Here is a 20,089-nt window from a genome sequence, read left to right on the forward strand (position 1 = left end):
CCGTTTTCAACCATACGTTTCACTTAGGGGGCGACTGGTTTTCCCGCTGCCACCCGCAAACGCAACTTTTGCGGTTGGTAGCGGTTGTCGGCAGTTTGCAACAATCACTCAAATCGCTCTAAACCGCTTCAAACCGCTCCAAATCTCATAAATTCAAAAGCTGGCTCCAGCTAGCGTTTGCGGTTGAGGGAGGGTAAATTTTTTTTTTTTTTAAAACAATATATACAAAAGTAAAAATATTTAATAAAAATTTTAAAATTGAAATTATGAAAATATTAAAATATATATATTATATTAATTAATATTATAAAATTTTATAATAAAAACAATTTCAATAAATTTTCAAAAAATTAAAATTATAAATTCTAAATATAAATTTTATATTTATTATAATTTTATGATTTTTTATATTTTTATAATTATATTAAATGTAAATATTGTTAATTTATTATTTGACTGTTACCGCATTTGGTAGTTAGCCAGTCATAAGTCACCCGCAAACGCACCAATTTTTAACCGCAGTACCATTCGTACAAATCTCTTAAATCCGCTAGAAACCGCAACCGCCTGCATCCACAAATTCCCGCAACCGCAACCGCAACCGCTACGTTTGAACCAGTCAGACCCTTAGATGGAACGACATCGTCTCGCTGCTAACAACAAAAACAGTAAGTTTCACTTACAAATAAACGACGTCGTTTCCATACTAAAGATACGACGCCGTTTTTCTGCTAAGCTAAGATCCTCTGTTTCAGCTTAGCTATTGCCTTTGCCTCTCTCCCTCTGTTGTTCTGCAACTTCAACTGATCCTGGATCGATGATCTCTTTACATACATCAATATAAAACGAGGTAAGCTTACAAAGTTTACTTTAAACACAACCAATCAGTTCTTAAAACGAGGTGTTTCCAGAACTCTCACTGTTAGCTTCATTTTCAAAGCTTACTGTATTAATAAAAAAATATAATTAGCTATGTTTTTTTTTGCTAATGGGTCTACTTGTATCCATCAAAGACTGCTCCTTCCTGCACCAATTCGAAGTTTTAGATCGTTGACCATTGTTCGAGTTCTTCTCTGTTTAATTATGATTATCAAACTTTAATACGGAATCTGTATTTTTTTTATTAGGTGGTGGTTATGTGAGTAATGATGATGCAGTCTATGTCAATGGTGAAACTCAAGTTTGGGTTCACTTCAGTCAGAACGAGGAACTTGTCGGCGGGAATCTCTGTCATGGTTCTTACATTGATCCTCATCATCCTTCAACCTGGTCACAAACTTACAAAGAAGAATCAGACTGTGGATGAGTTTGATATAGAAGAAGAGAGTACTGTTGTTCAGAAGCCACATTTGATCACTATGGAAGATCTTGATTACCTCTTTTCAAACAGTAGCTTTTACAAAGAAGAAGATGAGTCTAACGTGTTTCTTGCATGGTCTCTCATGCGTCCGTTTCTCGAAAGGCGTGATGCTTTGCCAGAAACTGGTCAGGGGGTCGAAGAGGCTGCACTGGCAATAAAAGACTTAGTCTCTCTGATCAATAAAGAGAAACTACCTTCTGCTTCTGGTATGGTCTCTAGAAGAACTTGTCCGGACTTTGTAAATGCAGCTGACGTGGATTTGTCCGGTTCAAGGCCTGTTCTTGAGCTCCCGTGTGGTTTAACTGAAGATTCTTCTATAACATTTGTTGGTGTTCCTGATGAACATTCGAGAAGCTTCCAGATTCACCTCCTAGGCTCAGGCGTCTTGCGTTATGATGTGAACTTCTCTAAGCAATCCATAGTGCAAAACACGTGGACAGAAAGGTCCGGGTGGGGAGAGGAAGTGAGATGTCCAAGTCATGGAACATTTAAGAATTATATTGTAGTTGATGAGCTTCCTCTGTGCAACGAACAGACAAGTAGAATCACTTTGGATGATTTTCCATTTCTCAAAGGGAGTCCCTTCACTGCAACATTGTGGTTTGGATTAGAAGGTTTTCATATGACTGTTAACGGGCGGCACGAGACTTCATTTCCTTACAGGGAGGTAAAGAATGACTCTACAAAGTCTTTGCAGAAGCTTGAGCCGTGGTTAGTTAGTGCTGTGAAAGTCTCAGGTGGTCTGAAACTGTTATCTGCTTCAGCCACAAGGCTGCCTGTTCCTGATGAGAATCATTCTTCTTTAGCCATAGAAGAGAAGCTGAAAGCTCCATCTCTTTCCGGGACAAGGATAACATTGCTGGTTGGTGTTTTCTCCACTGGAAATAACTTTAAGAGACGTATGGCATTGAGAAGGTCTTGGATGCAATATGAGGCAGTAAGATCTGGAGAAGTTGCTGTTCGGTTTCTCATTGGCCTTGTAAGTACTTCTGCAAGTCAACGTTTTCTCTCTGTTTTTTTTTTGGGTACATTTCTTAGCAATAACTTGGTGTTTTTTGGGTTTAGCACACTAATGAGCAAGTCAATTTAGAGATGTGGAGAGAAGCTAAAGCATATGGTGATATTCAGTTTATGCCTTTTGTTGATTACTATGGTTTACTTAGCTTGAAAACAATTGCGCTTTGCATTCTTGGGGTAAGTTGCTACTTACACAATGCATTAGAGTGAGATAATCTTTTTAATGCTTCTCCATTTTGATACAGACCAAAGTCATTCCAGCAAAATACATAATGAAGACAGACGATGATGCCTTTGTTCGGATCGATGAACTGTTATTGAGTCTAAAGGACAAACCGTCTAGTGCACTTTTGTATGGTCTGATATCATTTGATTCATCGCCAGACCGTGAGAAAGGCAGCAAATGGTACATTCGTAAAGAGGTGACTATTCAATAGTTCTCAACATTTTTCTCTGCCTTATCTTCTTAGATACTTATATCACACATATTCTATTTGTGAAGGAGTGGCCTCTAGATTCATATCCTCCATGGGCACATGGCCCTGGCTACATCATCTCTCAGGATATAGCAAAGTTTGTGGTGAAAGGTCACCGCGAAAGAGATCTTAAAGTGAGTTTTGTATTTTCATCAGAGAAATGTAAGAAATGGTAAATAACTGTGTTATTAATTTATTTTGGTGAAAGCTTTTCAAGCTGGAAGATGTGGCGATGGGGATATGGATTCAACAATACAACCAGACAGTAAAAAGAGTGAAGTACATGAATGACAAAAGGTTTCATAATAGCGGTTGTAAACCGAATTACATTCTTGTTCATTACCAAACTCCTCGGCTACTTTTGTGTCTGTGGGAGAAGCTTCAAAAGGAGAGCCAATCTGTCTGCTGCGAATAGATATCTCAATCATGTTGCAAAGATTGAGACTTTGATGAAATTTTCTACCAGGAAGTATTGAAATCTTGTATAAGATGTTATGTAAATTTTGATGTTTTGTATAATATGCATCATGTAACTATGTGGGAGTTTTTTCTAAATCTGTTTTCATGATTATAGTGTATGATTTTTGGATGCCAATCACGTTTCCAATTCCACACATGCGAATGTCTGTGTTTTCAAACCTGTTAGGGAGGTCTAAAGCAACCGCAAAATGACATAAACATAAGTTCAAAGAGAGAGAAGCACATCAAGCAAAGAGAGCTGGACAGTTTTGTCAAGTTGTCAGTGGCAAATACGAGAGGGGGTGACGAGGAAGAGAGGTCAGCCTATGATCAATGGTAAACGTCTCGGGCTTCTTACAATGGTATGGACGATTGTCTTGTGGAAATGGGCGAATCAAATGGTTCAAATGGTCGGAAAGCAATTACATGACTAAGAACAAGGTTAAAAACAAATTTCAGCTTGGTCTTGCAAAGAGGAGGAACATGTTCAAAGACTTATGTTGCTTATGGAGACATAATTATGGAAGTTATATCATGATACTGACTGCACATCTGGTTGCTGTTACACGGAGTGGGGTCGTGGCAGTGTGCGGAGAAGACATATACATGAATGGGAAGGAGGTCTGTCATGAGAATGAAGCTTCCACTTGTAGCGGAGAAAACTTTGCAACTCACAGTGGACTATTTTATTCTCATTTGGCTCTAGTTTCTGTAGAGGTGTTGTTCCACTTCACAAGACCACCAGAGATACATCAAGTTACAGGGATGAGGGTTTGAGCAGAGTGGAGGAACGTTATGACAAATGGGTAGTTCAGAGGCAACTTGCATCTATCTTTGCTCTCAAGTTTCTTGTAACCAATTTCTACAATCAATATAATCATATTTCAACTTGTTCTTTGCTCTTACTGGTTTTGATACTCAAAACCGTATCAGGGTGCACCAAAAATAATTAAATGACAGCACAGAATATACACTGGTTTACCATATCAGGCTTCCCTTTTGCCATGTTAAGATAAAGTCCCCCAAGGAATTGTAATGGTCAGCCAAAAAACTACCGAATGAATCTCACAAAGCGATGAAGTCAAATGAGATCTAACAAATTTCCTCAGAACCTTCAGGGCAACTGAATATAATTATGAAAACATTTACAATATATATCTTCACAGTTCAAAACAATTTTTGGTCCTCCACCAAATCGGCAAGATGTGGTGTGCTAAGTATGTCTTTTCTCGAAAAATTACAACGCTTTACCCACAACTGGGGACTAAAGATACAACGCTTTACTCACGAATCTCCCAAGAAGTACCCATTAATTATAACTAACGGTTTAGTTTCGTGATCATTCAAACAAATTGAATGTGTGTTGTTTCTTCACCGTGAAATGTTTTACCACTTATCAAATCCAAAAGCAAAACAGTTAATGACAGGCAAATTTTATCATATATTATTTATTACTTTTCCTGGTTCGACATTCATACCTCTGGGAAAACACCTAATGTCAATAAAGCTTCGCGCCCACAGTCAGACCTGCACTTGCAGAACGGCTTCAAGTTTAAATCAAAAGAAGACAAAAACAAACATAGGCAGATCCCTTTAGAGATTGTATTATTATTGTAGCTGTCAGTTGTGAATGATGTAGCAAAACGCTCAATCCTGGAAAACATAAGCTAACAGGCTATATTAAAACTATAACGCACATAATGATCAAGTGTGGGCTAAATAAAAATACCTGCGCGAGAAGACATAAGTGAAAGAGTAATGATTCCCGTAACCATTGCGATATCAGTAAAGACATCCATAATAGGGTTGTTCGTTTGGTTGCCGCAGGTACCGGCGGCAGCGGCAGCGTCAACATTCTGCGTCAACTTTTGTTCGTTTCGTTGACGCAGGAACCGGCGGCAGCGGCAGCGTCCGAACTCTGCGTCCTGCGGCTGACGCCGATAAAACCTGCGGTCGCGATATGATATGCGGCAGCGGCAGCGTCAGCGTCTACGAAACGAACAACAACTGTCTTCATTGACGCTGCCGCTGCCGCTGCCGCCGAAACCTGCGGCAACCAAACGAACATGGCTAATGTCTCCAAGTTCAGAATGCAATCCAGGTATTGAGAGAAGTGCTCCTGATCAATGTGAAGTGGGAGAGATAAGCCCATGCCACGCAACACGGTAGAAAAAAGTTTTAGCAATTAAGACAGTGCTTAAGGTAAAACTAAAGACTAATTTAAAACAAGTGATTTACCTTCAGAAGTGCCAACATGTGAGAGTCAGTTCAGAGTTGGAAAATGGACATGGCCCATGAAGCACTTAGTTTACTTGTGGCTTTGTATAAAAACCCCTCACACCCAACGGCATGCCGCGAGTAGCCTGCTCAACAACTCCAAGCAACAGCAGAGCAATAGTGGTTGAACATCATGACCAAACAAAAATAAAAGTTTATTCTTTAAAGAGAAATCTACATTGTCTGCGACATAAGACGAGACCTCCGACACTACCGTATCCACAAAACTTATTTGATACATCTTTTTTTTTTTTCTTACTTATTTGATACATCATTAGTAGCTAACTGGTCAAAGACTTTAACCAGCAGCTGCAACAATCGCTTAACTTCGACAGGCACATCTACAGCAGCCAGGGGTAGAGATACTATGTCTACAGATGATAGACATTCCTCTATCGTTCTGTTTCACAGAGTGCAATACTAATGTCAAGTCGTCAAGATTACCTTCAGTGGAATTCACAAAATCAGTTATAGAACGACCTTCAAGAATGAAAATGTACTGCCCCAAATCTTTCACGATGTTCCATCAAGCTCAAGCTCCGATAGCTACCTCTAACCACCAGATGGTTGGTTACAACAGCCTGCAAAGAGTCCTTTAACATAAATTGAACCCTGCAAATGGGAACGATCAACCAACTTTCTGATCGCATAGAGGCAGGGTGAAGGTCTCCCTTTCGATACACAAGATGACAGAATCAAAAGGTATGCAATACTTGTGCTACTATTTTGTCATAAACCATATTATGGCAAGACAAATAGAAATTACACAAATAACTTTCTCTAGCGAGTGTGCCATCCTTAGAGTCACAGTTTTGATACAGCTCTTGGTCAAAAGGACAGGAAAGATCCGGTCTGAATCTAAGAAGAATGGAACAAAACGAATGGGAAAAGCAACAGACAGTAATTTGAAGATGAGTCATATCGTAGCAGTTACATTCGCTTCCAAAGGACAGGGTGCAAAGAAAAGGGTTGTAAAGTGGCTTAAACTTTGATTCTCCTTTCTTACAATTTAAAACAAGGCCTGGCATAAAAAAATTCAATTAAAGTTTACTTATACATGGGAAAAAGCATTCCAACAAAACTTATAATATGTCTATTTTACTACTTGAAGATCTTTAATAGTTAGAATCAAGAAAAGGCAAGGCGACAAGGGAGAAGGGAGAAGTTTGAGGCATTCTGCTCCAAAAACTCGCAAGCTGTGATGATTAGTGGCTCAGCAAATACGTCTCTCCTAAGTCAATACAAAAACTGCTTCAGTCTGGTTGAGATTTTTAAAATCATGCCAAACGCAACTCAGCATGTACTCAAGAAACAAAACAAATTAACATCACTCAGCAAGGGCTGATTCTGACGACTTATCGTAAAACTGGAACAAATAGGTTACAGTCTCACTACTTAGGGATCGAAACGACATTAGAAGAGGTGATAAAAATTGCGTTTAGAAACGAAGCCACATGAGAATGCGAAACCCACATGTTGGCCCGGTTGTGCTATACGATATATACTCGTACCCGAAATTGAATTTCATTAACCGGAAATACAGTTTTGCGGTTTATGAGCTTAATTAATACGAACCGCCTTGGTGAAACCGGTAATGTTGACGAAACTATTTATTACTAGGGTTTCGTTTTGTTTTAGGTCTTAAAGAGATATAGAACCATGAAGAGGGTGAAGAGGAAGGAGACGATACAATGTCTTACGTTGAAGGAAGATGAAAACGACCCGTTTTCGATTATTCCTCTAGATCTAATCGTAGAGATTCTCCTGAAAGTTCCGACCAAATCTGTAGCTGGTCTTGTCTTCGTTTCAAAAAAATGGTTATCCATAATCAGCGGCAAATATTTTATCAGTCAGTACCTGCAGGCTCGATCTCCACCTCGGCTTCTTTTCACAGTTTTCAGCTCCGGCATGACAGTGCAGTTCTTACATTCATGTTCCCAGGTTGATCCATCTTCTGACAGTCATAGGGTAAACATAACTCCAGAGAAGAAGGAGAAGAAGAACCATGTGCATGCTTTTTCTCCCCCAATCCGCGGTTTGATCTGCCGTCAAATGGATTCTAGAGTGATGATAGGAAACCCTACCACGGGCCAAGTCGTAACGTTGCCTAGACTCAAAACTAGAAGAAGAGGTGTGTTATCCTTTTTTGGGTATGATCCAGTGAATGATGCATACAAAGTGTTGTGCCTGACAGTACTACGAGGTCGTCAAGAACGCGAATCACAAGTTGTGGCCAAAGATCATCAAGTGTACACTCTAGGAGTTGCCCAACAAAAATGGAGAATGGTTGAGTGTAAGCATCCTCATCTTCCTCCTACTCCTTCTTACCTTACTAATAAAGGGATATGTTTAAATGGGGTACTGTATTATTATGCTTGGATAAAAAATGAAGGAGCCTTGATAAGCTTCGATCTGATATCTGAAGAGTTTAATGTCGTTAAGTTGCCTGAGGATATCCATTGTCTAGTGAACTACACTGGAAAGGTAGCTACAACTAGGTGGCCTACCGGTAACTACACTGAAGTTCACTTGTGGGTTCTAGAAGATGCCAGTAAGCAAGAATGGTCTAAAGTTTCGATTTGTGTTCCTTTTTTGAGAGAATTAGCTGGAAAAAACCATGGATTCAGGTTCAGGGGTACAGTTAGTACTGGTGAGCTTATATTCTCACCTTTCTCTTCCCAAAATAAGGCCCCATTCTTTTTCATCAGTTACAATCTCAAGGAAAACAAAGCCCAAAAAGTTGTGGTTAGAGAATTTGGAAGTCTTTCTTATTACATGGAAGTCTATTTTGATCATGTCGAGAGTCCTATGTTCTGTCAAATCTAAGTTAATCCGTTTTCTTTTGTTGCTTTTCATTGAAGATCTCAGACAGATTGTAGTTTTGTGTGGAGACATTTGAAGATGAACATTAGTTTTGTGTTGGCTATAGTTGGACATCCATCCACATTTTTATTTTTATTTTTATTTAGACGAATAAGTTTAATCCACCAATAGAAGATGAAAATGATGTTACATGAAGATGGTCTGACTTGTAGAAGAGTTTTGTAATTACAGCGGAAAAATCTATACTATACTAAAAGCCCTATATACTCAATGGTGAAGCTGCCACGTCACCAAAAATAATCAGCCAATAAGAGATAACATTTTTGCCATGTCACTACTGCTTCCGAAAAATGAAGCTCGAAACTAGACTTCCTTTTGGGCTGTCCCTACATTTACGTACGACCCATATCAAGTCCAATATTGCCTAGCTCTAACTTTGTCTGAAGCATCTAGAGTTCATCTTCCCGTCTCTTCCACTTCGTCTTCAACCCCGTTACTGCAAGCTCCTATCAATCATTTATGCTCTTTAAATGTTTTCTCTATTATAAATACCAATTTATCCATTAATCCAAGCATTTACGAGTTCTCCATCACTACTTCTACTATCTCGCATTAAAGTGGAATTAGCATCCTCCACCGTAGCTCCGCATATAAATGGGTTCGTTGCATGCGTTGGTATTATACGGTTTCTTTGAACACTCAGACTCCCATTTCTTAAATAAAAATCATGACAACAAATCAGTGATTATAGTGACTAAATGCCAGGTAGAAAAATGGTTTTCAGAAAATTACTACATTTTCATGTAAAGCCTAAGATACCAGAATTGATGAAAGTTAGGACAAAGATTATGTCAAGAGATACAAAATCATATATATAAAGATAAATAGAGAATTAATATCAATATATCGAGCCTCATAATAATTAAAAGAAAATTAATTTCAAATTTAATATATGTTTTTATTTATAAAATATTGGTATTAACTATAAATAATTTTATACATTTAGAATATTTCCACCCCTACCTATTTCTTATTATAAATTAGCAAAATAACAAATAAAATTTAAAATTAGATAAAAATACATAATAAAGGCCAATACCATAATATAACCTAAAATGTATAAATTTCAAGAATAAACAATGCAATATTAATGAATTACAGTAGTTAAAATGAGATAATTTGAGAACAAATGGTTGCAGAAAGTTTAAAACAAACCAAATAAATATAGAAATAATTGTAACACATTAAAACTAAAAATGAAATTTAAAAAACACAATATCAGCAAAACGAAATACAATGTGAATAGGAAAATTGTCAAATACACCATATTCATAATGCCACTTTTCATATTTACACTAATTATTTTTACCTTCATTTTTAAAAAGGAAAAAAAAAGACATTTATAACCATAGAGTTAACTAATCTAGACTTGGAGTTTATAGTGGATGGGGTAGAGTTTTTGGAGTGTGAAATTTAGGATTCTAATAAATATATAAATAAATACTTAAATAATATAAAAAACTTTTAGAAAATAGTTTCAAAAATCATTTCAGTTTTCAAAAATTCAAAAAAATAAGTTCGAATTTTAAAAGTATAATTTGAAACATAAATTTATTTATTTATTTATTATATATAGAGAAAATAAATGTATAAGAGTCTTTTGACTCTTAATAAAGAACATATTTTTCAAGATGTATCTTTATTAGTAGTAAACATGAATAATTATACCAAAAAAATGGTAAACATGAAAATTTTCCATGTGAATAACACAAATATCAAAGTCATACAACATAATCACAAAACAAACACATCTTCTTTGACATATTTCAAAATAAAGTAATACACTACTATCACTAATCAATTATCATATGGATCAAAACAAATTTTAAATTCATTAGAAACTAAAACATACGAACCCGGCGATGAACCCGGCGCGTAGCGCCGGAATGCCACTAGTAGCTTTAACGAGCAGTCAGGTAAAACAACGTATTAGATCAAATATTTATTAATCTTATTTGATATGAAATGTCTTTCGCTTGAATATATTTTAATATTTTTTCAGACGTGCAACATTTCCCAATCGATCCCATTAGTGGCATTGGTAAATATACGTACTAACTTTAGTAACCAAAATATAGAAAGTCTTTATGGTCGAGACCAAACTTGAGATAAGTAAGTATACTATGAGCTGAAACGTCAAAACAAGAAATAAAGTTTTTTTTCGGTTTGTAAAGTCGATAAGTGAAAATTAATCAACCTTGAGACCACTAAAATGTAGAAGTTTTAAAATTTCTACATATTCTACATTTGTATTAATGTATGCTAAACTCTTTTTCATGGTAAATGAACATCTTTCAATAGTTTTTATAAAATAATTTAGTAAAACTTCATAGTACTCCCTAAATCGATGGAATAACCACTATAAAGTTATTATTTTCCAGATAAACGGAGACGACAAAGGCTCCAAACCTCTTTGAACATCATCATATGTTAGTGCATGATGGAACCTTTGTCGTCTCCGTTTATCTGGAAAATAATAACTTTATAGTGGTTATTCCATCGATTTAGGGAGTACTATGAAGTTTTACTAAATTATTTTATAAAAACTATTGAAAGATGCTCATTTACCATGAAAAAGAGTTTAGCATACATTAATACAAATGTAGAAGATGTAGAAATTTTAAAACAACACTAAAGATTATAGGATTCAGTATATAAAGTATTTACCAAAAACTCAATATTTTTGTAGGGGTTAGCCTATAGATTTTGAGAAAATTTCCAAAAATATGACAATATTGTTTTAATGCCTAGTTGCATCCTGCACTAACAAATGATGATGTTCAAAGAGGTTTGGAGCCTTTGTGCTCTCCGTTTATCAAGAAAATAATAATTTTATAGTTGTTATTCCATCGATTTAGGGGGTAATATGAAGTTTTACTAAATTAATTGATAAAAACAATTGAAAGATGCTCATTTACCATGAAAAAGAGTTTAGCATACATTAATACAAATATAGAATATGGTGGAAATTTTAAAACAACACTAAAGATTATAGGCTTCAGTATATAAAGTATTTTACCAAAAACTCAATATTTTTGTAGGGGTTAGCCCATAGATTTTGAGAAAATTTCAAAAAATATGACAATATTGTTTTAATGCCTAGTTGCATCCTGCACTAACATATGATGATGTTCAAAGAGGTTTGGAGCCTTTGTCGTCTCCGTTTATCAAGAAAATAATAACTTTATAGTGGTTATTCCATCGATTTAGGGAGTATTATGAAGTTTTATTAAATTATTTGATAAAAAATATTGAAAGATGCTCATTTACCATGAAAAAGAGTTTAGAATACATTAATAAAAATGTAGAATATGTAAAAATTTTAAAACAACACTAACGATTATAGGATTCAGTATATAAAGTATTTACCAAAAACCCAATATTAGCCTACAGATTTTGAGAAAATTTCAAAAAATATGACAATATTGTTTTAATGCCTAGTTTCATCTTGCACTAACATATGATGATGTTCAAAGAGATTTGGAGCCTTTGTGCTCTCCGTTTATCAAGAAAATAATAATTTTATATTGGTAATTCCATCGATTTAGGGGGTATTATGAAGTTTTACTAAATTAATTGATAAAAACAATTGAACGATGCTCATTTACCATGAAAAAGAGTTTAGTATACATTAATACAAATTTAGAATATGGTAGAAATTTTAAAACAACACTAAAGATTCTAGGCTTCAGTATATAAAATATTTACCAAAAACTCAATATTTTTGTAGGGGTTAGCCCATAGATTTTGAGAAAATTTTAAAAAATATGACAATATTGTTTTAGTGTCTAGTTGCATCCTGCACTAACATATGATGATGTTCAAAGAGGTTTGGAGCCTTTGTGCTCTCCGTTTATCAAGAAAATAATAATTTTATAGTTGTTATTCCATCGATTTAGGGGGTATTATGAAGTTTTACTAAATTAATTGATAAAAATAATTGAATGATGCTCATTTACCATAAAAAAGAGTTTAGCATACATTAATACAAATGTAGAATATGGTGGAAATTTTAAAACAACACCAAAGATTATAGGCTTCAGTATATAAAGTATTTACCAAAAACTCAATATTTTTGTAGGGGTTAGCCCATAGATTTTGAGAAAATTTCAAAAAATATGACAATATTGTTTTAATGCCTAGTTGCATCCTGCACTAACATATGATGATGTTCAAAGAGGTTTGGAGCCTTTGTCGTCTCCGTTTATCAAGAAAATAATAACTTTATAGTGGTTATTCCATCGATTTAAGGAGTATTATGAAGTTTTATTAAATTATTTTATAAAAACTATTGAAAGATGCTCATTTACCATGAAAAAGAGTTTAGCATACATTAATACAAATGTAAATTATGGTAGAAATTTTAAAGCAACACTAAAGATTATAGGCTTCAGTATATAAAGTATTTACCAAAAACTCAATATATTTGTAGGGGTTATAGCCCATAGATTTTGAGAAAATTTCAAAAAATATGAAAATATAGTTTTAATGCCTAGTTGCATCCTGCACTAACATATGATGATGTTCAAAGAGGTTTGGAGCCTTTGTACTCTCCGTTTATCAAGAAAATAATAATTTTAAATTGGTTATACCATCGATTTATGAGGTATTATAAGTTTTACAAAATTAGTTGATAAAAAAAATTGAACGATGCTCATTTACCATGAAAAAGAGTTTAACATACATTAATACAAATGTAGAATATGATGGAAATTTTAAAACAACACTAAAGATTATAGGCTTCAGTATATAAAGTATTTACCAAAAACTCAATATTTTTGTAGGGGTTAGCCCATAGATTTTGAGAAAATTTCAAAAAATATGACAATATTGTTTTAATGCCTAGTTGCATCCTGCACTAACATATGATGATGTTCAAAGAGGTTTGGAGCCTTTGTCGTCTCCGTTTATCAAGAAAATAATAATTTTATAGTGGTTATTCCATCGATTTAGGAGGTATTATGAAGTTTTACTAAATTAATTGATAAAAACAATTGAACGATGCTCATTTACCATGAAAAAGAGTTTAGCATACATTAATACAAATGTAGAATATGGTAGAAATTTTAAAACAACACTAAAGATTATAGGCTTCAGTATATAAATTATTTACCAAAAACTCAATATTTTTGTAGGGGTTAGCCCATAGATTTTGAGAAAATTTCAAAAAATATGACAATATTGTTTTAATGCCTAGTTGCATCCTGCACTAACATATGATGATGTTCAAAGAGGTTTGGAGCCTTTGTCGTCTCCGTTTATCAAGAAAATAATAATTTTATAGTGGTTATTCCATCGATTTAGGAGGTATTATGAAGTTTTACTAAATTAATTGATAAAAACAATTGAACGATGCTCATTTACCATGAAAAAGAGTTTAGCATACATTAATACAAATGTAGAATATGGTAGAAATTTTAAAACAACACTAAAGATTATAGGCTTCAGTATATAAAGTATTTACCAAAAACTCAATATTTTTGTAGGGGTTAGCCCATAGATTTTGAGAAAATTTCAAAAAATATGACAATATTGTTTTAATGCCTAGTTGCATCCTGCACTAACATATGATGATGTTCAAAGAGGTTTGGAGCCTTTTTCGTCTAGAAAATAATAACTTTATAGTGGTTATTCCATCGATTTAGGGAGTATTATGAAGTTTTATTAAATTATTTGATAAAAACAATTGAAAGATGCTCATTTACCATGAAAAAGAGTTTAGCATACATTAATACAAATGTAGAATATGGTAGAAATTTTAAAACAACACTAAAGATTATAGGCTTCAGTATATAAAGTATTTACCAAAAACTCAATATTTTTGTAGGGGTTAGCCCATAGATTTTGAGAAAATTTCAAAAAATATGACAATATTGTTTTAATGCCTAGTTGCATCCTGCACTAACATATGATGATGTTCAAAGAGGTTTGGAGCCTTTGTGCTCTCCGTTTATCAAGAAAATAATAATTTTATAGTGGTTATTCCATCGATTTAGGGGGTATTATGAAGTTTTACTAAATTAATTGATAAAAACAATTGAACGATGCTCATTTACCATGAAAAAGAGTTTAGCATACATTAATACAAATGTAGAATATGGTAGAAATTTAAAAAAACACTAAAGATTATAGGCTTCAGTATATAAAGTATTTACCAAAAACTCAATATTTTTGTAGGGGTTAGCCCATAGATTTTGAGAAAATTTCAAAAATATGACAATATTGTTTTAATGCCTAGTTGCATCCTGCACTAACATATGATGATGTTCAAAGAGGTTTGGAGCCTTTGTCGTCTCCGTTTATCAAGAAAATAATAATTTTATAGTGGTTATTCCATCGATTTAGGGAGTATTATGAAGTTTTACTAAATTATTTGATAAAAACATTGAACGATGCTCATTTACCATGAAAAAGAGTTTAGCATACATTAATACAAATGTAGAATATGGTAGAAATTTTAAAACAACACTAAAGATTATAGGCTTCAGTATATAAAGTATTTACCAAAAACTCAATATTTTTGTAGGGGTTAGCCCATAGATTTTGAGAAAATTTCAAAAATATGACAATATTGTTTTAATGCCTAGTTGCATCCTGCACTAACATATGATGATGTTCAAAGAGGTTTGGAGCCTTTGTGCTCTCCGTTTATCAAGAAAATAATAATTTTATAGTGGTTATTCCATCGATTTAGGGGTATTATGAAGTTTTACTAAATTAATTGATAAAAACAATTGAACGATGCTCATTTACCATGAAAAAGAGTTTAGCATACATTAATACAAATGTAGAATATGGTAGAAATTTTAAAACAACACTAAAGATTATAGGCTTCAGTATATAAAGTATTTACCAAAAACTCAATATTTTTGTAGGGGTTAGCCCATAGATTTTGAGAAAATTTCAAAAAATATGACAATATTGTTTTAATGCCTAGTTGCATCCTGCACTAACATATGATGATGTTCAAAGAGGTTTGGAGCCTTTGTCGTCTCCGTTTATCAAGAAATAATAATTTATAGTGGTTATTCCATCGATTTAGGAGTATTATGAAGTTTTACTAAATTATTTGATAAAAACAATTGAACGATGCTCATTTACCATGAAAAAGAGTTTAGCATACATTAATACAAATGTAGAATATGGTAGAAATTTTAAAACAACACTAAAGATTATAGGCTTCAGTATATAAAGTATTTACGAAAAACTCAATATAAGGGGTTAGCCCATAGATTTTGAGAAAATTTCAAAAAATATGACAATATTGTTTTAATGCCTAGTTGCATCCTGCACTAACATATGATGATGTTCAAAGAGGTTTGGAGCCTTTGTCGTCTCCGTTTATCAAGAAAATAATAATTTTATAGTGGTTATTCCATCGATTTAGGAGGTATTATGAAGTTTTACTAAATTAATTGATAAAAACAATTGAACGATGCTCATTTACCATGAAAAAGAGTTTAGCATACATTAATACAAATGTAGAATATGGTAGAAATTTTAAAACAACACTAAAGATTATAGGCTTCAGTATATAAAGTATTTACCAAAAACTCAATATTTTTGTAGGGGTTAGCCCATAGATTTTGAGAAAATTTCAAAAAATATGACAATATTGTTTTAATGCCTAGTTGCATCCTGCACTAACATATGATGATGTTCAAAGAGGTTTGGAGCCTTTGTGCTCTCCGTTTATCAAGAAAATAATAATTTTATAGTGGTTATTCCATCGATTTAGGGGTATTATGAAGTTTTACTAAATTAATTGATAAAAACAATTGAACGATGCTCATTTACCATGAAAAAGAGTTTAGCATACATTAATACAAATGTAGAATATGGTAGAAATTTTAAAACAACACTAAAGATTATAGGCTTCAGTATATAAAGTATTTACCAAAAACTCAATATTTTTGTAGGGGTTAGCCCATAGATTTTGAGAAAATTTCAAAAAATATGACAATATTGTTTTAATGCCTAGTTGCATCCTGCACTAACATATGATGATGTTCAAAGAGGTTTGGAGCCTTTGTCGTCTCCGTTTATCAAGAAAATAATAATTTTATAGTGGTTATTCCATCGATTTAGGAGGTATTATGAAGTTTTACTAAATTAATTGATAAAAACAATTGAACGATGCTCATTTACCATGAAAAGAGTTTAGCATACATTAATACAAATGTAGAATATGGTAGAAATTTTAAAACAACACTAAAGATTATAGGCTTCAGTATATAAAGTATTTACCAAAAACTCAATATTTTTGTAGGGGTTAGCCCATAGATTTTGAGAAAATTTCAAAAAATATGACAATATTGTTTTAATGCCTAGTTGCATCCTGCACTAACATATGATGATGTTCAAAGAGGTTTGGAGCCTTTGTGCTCTCCGTTTATCAAGAAAATAATAATTTTATAGTGGTTATTCCATCGATTTAGGGGGTATTATGAAGTTTTACTAAATTAATTGATAAAAACAATTGAACGATGCTCATTTACCATGAAAAAGAGTTTAGCATACATTAATACAAATGTAGAATATGGTAGAAATTTTAAAACAACACTAAAGATTATAGGCTTCAGTATATAAAGTATTTACCAAAAACTCAATATTTTTGTAGGGGTTAGCCCATAGATTTTGAGAAAATTTCAAAAAATATGACAATATTGTTTTAATGCCTAGTTGCATCCTGCACTAACATATGATGATGTTCAAAGAGGTTTGGAGCCTTTGTGCTCTCCGTTTATCAAGAAAATAATAATTTTATAGTGGTTATTCCATCGATTTAGGGGGTATTATGAAGTTTTACTAAATTAATTGATAAAAACAATTGAACGATGCTCATTTACCATGAAAAAGAGTTTAGCATACATTAATACAAATGTAGAATATGGTAGAAATTTTAAAACAACACTAAAGATTATAGGCTTCAGTATATAAAGTATTTACCAAAAACTCAATATTTTTGTAGGGGTTAGCCCATAGATTTTGAGAAAATTTCAAAAAATATGACAATATTGTTTTAATGCCTAGTTGCATCCTGCACTAACATATGATGATGTTCAAAGAGGTTTGGAGCCTTTGTGCTCTCCGTTTATCAAGAAAATAATAATTTTATAGTGGTTATTCCATCGATTTAGGAGGTATTATGAAGTTTTACTAAATTAATTGATAAAAACAATTGAACGATGCTCATTTACCATGAAAAAGAGTTTAGCATACATTAATACAAATGTAGAATATGGTAGAAATTTTAAAACAACACTAAAGATTATAGGCTTCAGTATATAAAGTATTTACCAAAAACTCAATATTTTTGTAGGGGTTAGCCCATAGATTTTGAGAAAATTTCAAAAAATATGACAATATTGTTTTAATGCCTAGTTGCATCCTGCACTAACATATGATGATGTTCAAAGAGGTTTGGAGCCTTTGTGCTCTCCGTTTATCAAGAAAATAATAATTTTATAGTGGTTATTCCATCGATTTAGGAGGTATTATGAAGTTTTACTAAATTAATTGATAAAAACAATTGAACGATGCTCATTTACCATGAAAAAGAGTTTAGCATACATTAATACAAATGTAGAATATGGTAGAAATTTTAAAACAACACTAAAGATTATAGGCTTCAGTATATAAAGTATTTACCAAAAACTCAATATTTTTGTAGGGGTTAGCCCATAGATTTTGAGAAAATTTCAAAAAATATGACAATATTGTTTTAATGCCTAGTTGCATCCTGCACTAACATATGATGATGTTCAAAGAGGTTTGGAGCCTTTGTGCGCTCCGTTTATCAAGAAAATAATAATTTTATAGTGGTTATTCCATCGATTTAGGAGTATTATGAAGTTTTACTAAATTAATTGATAAAAACAATTGAACGATGCTCATTTACCATGAAAAAGAGTTTAGCATACATTAATACAAATGTAGAATATGGTAGAAATTTTAAAACAACACTAAAGATTATAGGCTTCAGTATATAAAGTATTTACCAAAAACTCAATATTTTTGTAGGGGTTAGCCCATAGATTTTGAGAAAATTTCAAAAAATATGACAATATTGTTTTAATGCCTAGTTGCATCCTGCACTAACATATGATGATGTTCAAAGAGGTTTGGAGCCTTTGTGCTCTCCGTTTATCAAGAAAATAATAATTTTATAGTGGTTATTCCATCGATTTAGGAGGTATTATGAAGTTTTACTAAATTAATTGATAAAAACATTGAACGATGCTCATTTTCCATGAAAAAGAGTTTAGCATACATTAATACAAATGTAGAATATGGTAGAAATTTTAAAACAACACTAAAGATTATAGGCTTCAGTATATAAAGTATTTACCAAAAACTCAATATTTTTGTAGGGGTTAGCCCATAGATTTTGAGAAAATTTCAAAAAATATGACAATATTGTTTTAATGCCTAGTTGCATCCTGCACTAACATATGATGATGTTCAAAGAGGTTTGGAGCCTTTGTGCTCTCCGTTTATCAAGAAAATAATAATTTTATAGTGGTTATTCCATCGATTTAGGAGGTATTATGAAGTTTTACTAAATTAATTGATAAAAACAATTGAACGATGCTCATTTACCATGAAAAAGAGTTTAGCATACATTAATACAAATGTAGAATATGGTAGAAATTTTAAAACAACACTAAAGATTATAGGCTTCAGTATATAAAGTATTTACCAAAAACTCAATATTTTTGTAGGGGTTAGCCCATAGATTTTGAGAAAATTTCAAAAAATATGACAATATTGTTTTAATGCCTAGTTGCATCCTGCACTAACATATGATGATGTTCAAAGAGGTTTGGAGCCTTTGTGCTCTCCGTTTATCAAGAAAATAATAATTTTATAGTGGTTATTCCATCGATTTAGGAGGTATTATGAAGTTTTACTAAATTAATTGATAAAAACATTGAACGATGCTCATTTACCATGAAAAAGAGTTTAGCATACATTAATACAAATGTAGAATATGGTAGAAATTTTAAAACAACACTAAAGATTATAGGCTTCAGTATATAAAGTATTTACCAAAAACTCAATATTTTTGTAGGGGTTAGCCCATAGATTTTGAGAAAATTTCAAAAAATATGACAATATTGTTTTAATGCCTAGTTGCATCCTGCACTAACATATGATGATGTTCAAAGAGGTTTGGAGCCTTTGTGCTCTCCGTTTATCAAGAAAATAATAATTTTATAGTGGTTATTCCATCGATTTAGGAGGTATTATGAAGTTTTACTAAATTAATTGATAAAAACAATTGAACGATGCTCATTTACCATGAAAAAGAGTTTAGCATACATTAATACAAATGTAGAATATGGTAGAAATTTTAAAACAACACTAAAGATTATAGGCTTCAGTATATAAAGTATTTACCAAAAACTCAATATTTTTGTAGGGGTTAGCCCATAGATTTTGAGAAAATTTCAAAAAATATGACAATATTGTTTTAATGCCTAGTTGCATCCTGCACTAACATATGATGATGTTCAAAGAGGTTTGGAGCCTTTGTGCTCTCCGTTTATCAAGAAAATAATAATTTTATAGTGGTTATTCCATCGATTTAGGAGGTATTATGAAGTTTTACTAA

General features: G+C 32.8%; 2 protein-coding genes across 3 annotated transcripts; both read left to right on the forward strand.

Annotated features, from left to right (window-relative positions):
* Nucleotides 1-696: 696 nt before the first annotated feature.
* Nucleotides 697-3,448, forward strand: LOC125593909 (hydroxyproline O-galactosyltransferase GALT3-like). 2 transcript variants are annotated; one of them, XM_048770264.1, is made up of 6 exons: nucleotides 697-850; nucleotides 1,128-2,339; nucleotides 2,426-2,554; nucleotides 2,623-2,799; nucleotides 2,880-2,987; nucleotides 3,062-3,448. In XM_048770264.1, exons 2-6 carry the CDS (start codon nucleotides 1,146-1,148, stop codon nucleotides 3,266-3,268), a joined length of 1,815 nt encoding a protein of 604 aa, XP_048626221.1. In that variant the 5' UTR covers nucleotides 697-850; nucleotides 1,128-1,145; the 3' UTR covers nucleotides 3,269-3,448. The 2 variants fall into 2 exon arrangements, with proteins under 2 accessions (XP_048626221.1, XP_048626222.1); XM_048770265.1 differs by having other exon boundaries at nucleotides 3,071-3,448.
* A 126-nt stretch (nucleotides 3,449-3,574) lies between these two features.
* On the forward strand, nucleotides 3,575-10,753 carry LOC125593910 (F-box/kelch-repeat protein At3g04660-like). Its single transcript, XM_048770266.1, has one exon. It carries the CDS (start codon nucleotides 7,249-7,251, stop codon nucleotides 8,413-8,415), a length of 1,167 nt encoding a protein of 388 aa, XP_048626223.1. The 5' UTR covers nucleotides 3,575-7,248; the 3' UTR covers nucleotides 8,416-10,753.
* The last annotated feature ends 9,336 nt before the right edge of the window (nucleotides 10,754-20,089 follow it).

Source organism: Brassica napus (genome assembly GCF_020379485.1).
Source record: "Brassica napus cultivar Da-Ae chromosome A1 unlocalized genomic scaffold, Da-Ae chrA01_Random_34, whole genome shotgun sequence".
NCBI lineage: Eukaryota > Viridiplantae > Streptophyta > Magnoliopsida > Brassicales > Brassicaceae > Brassica > Brassica napus.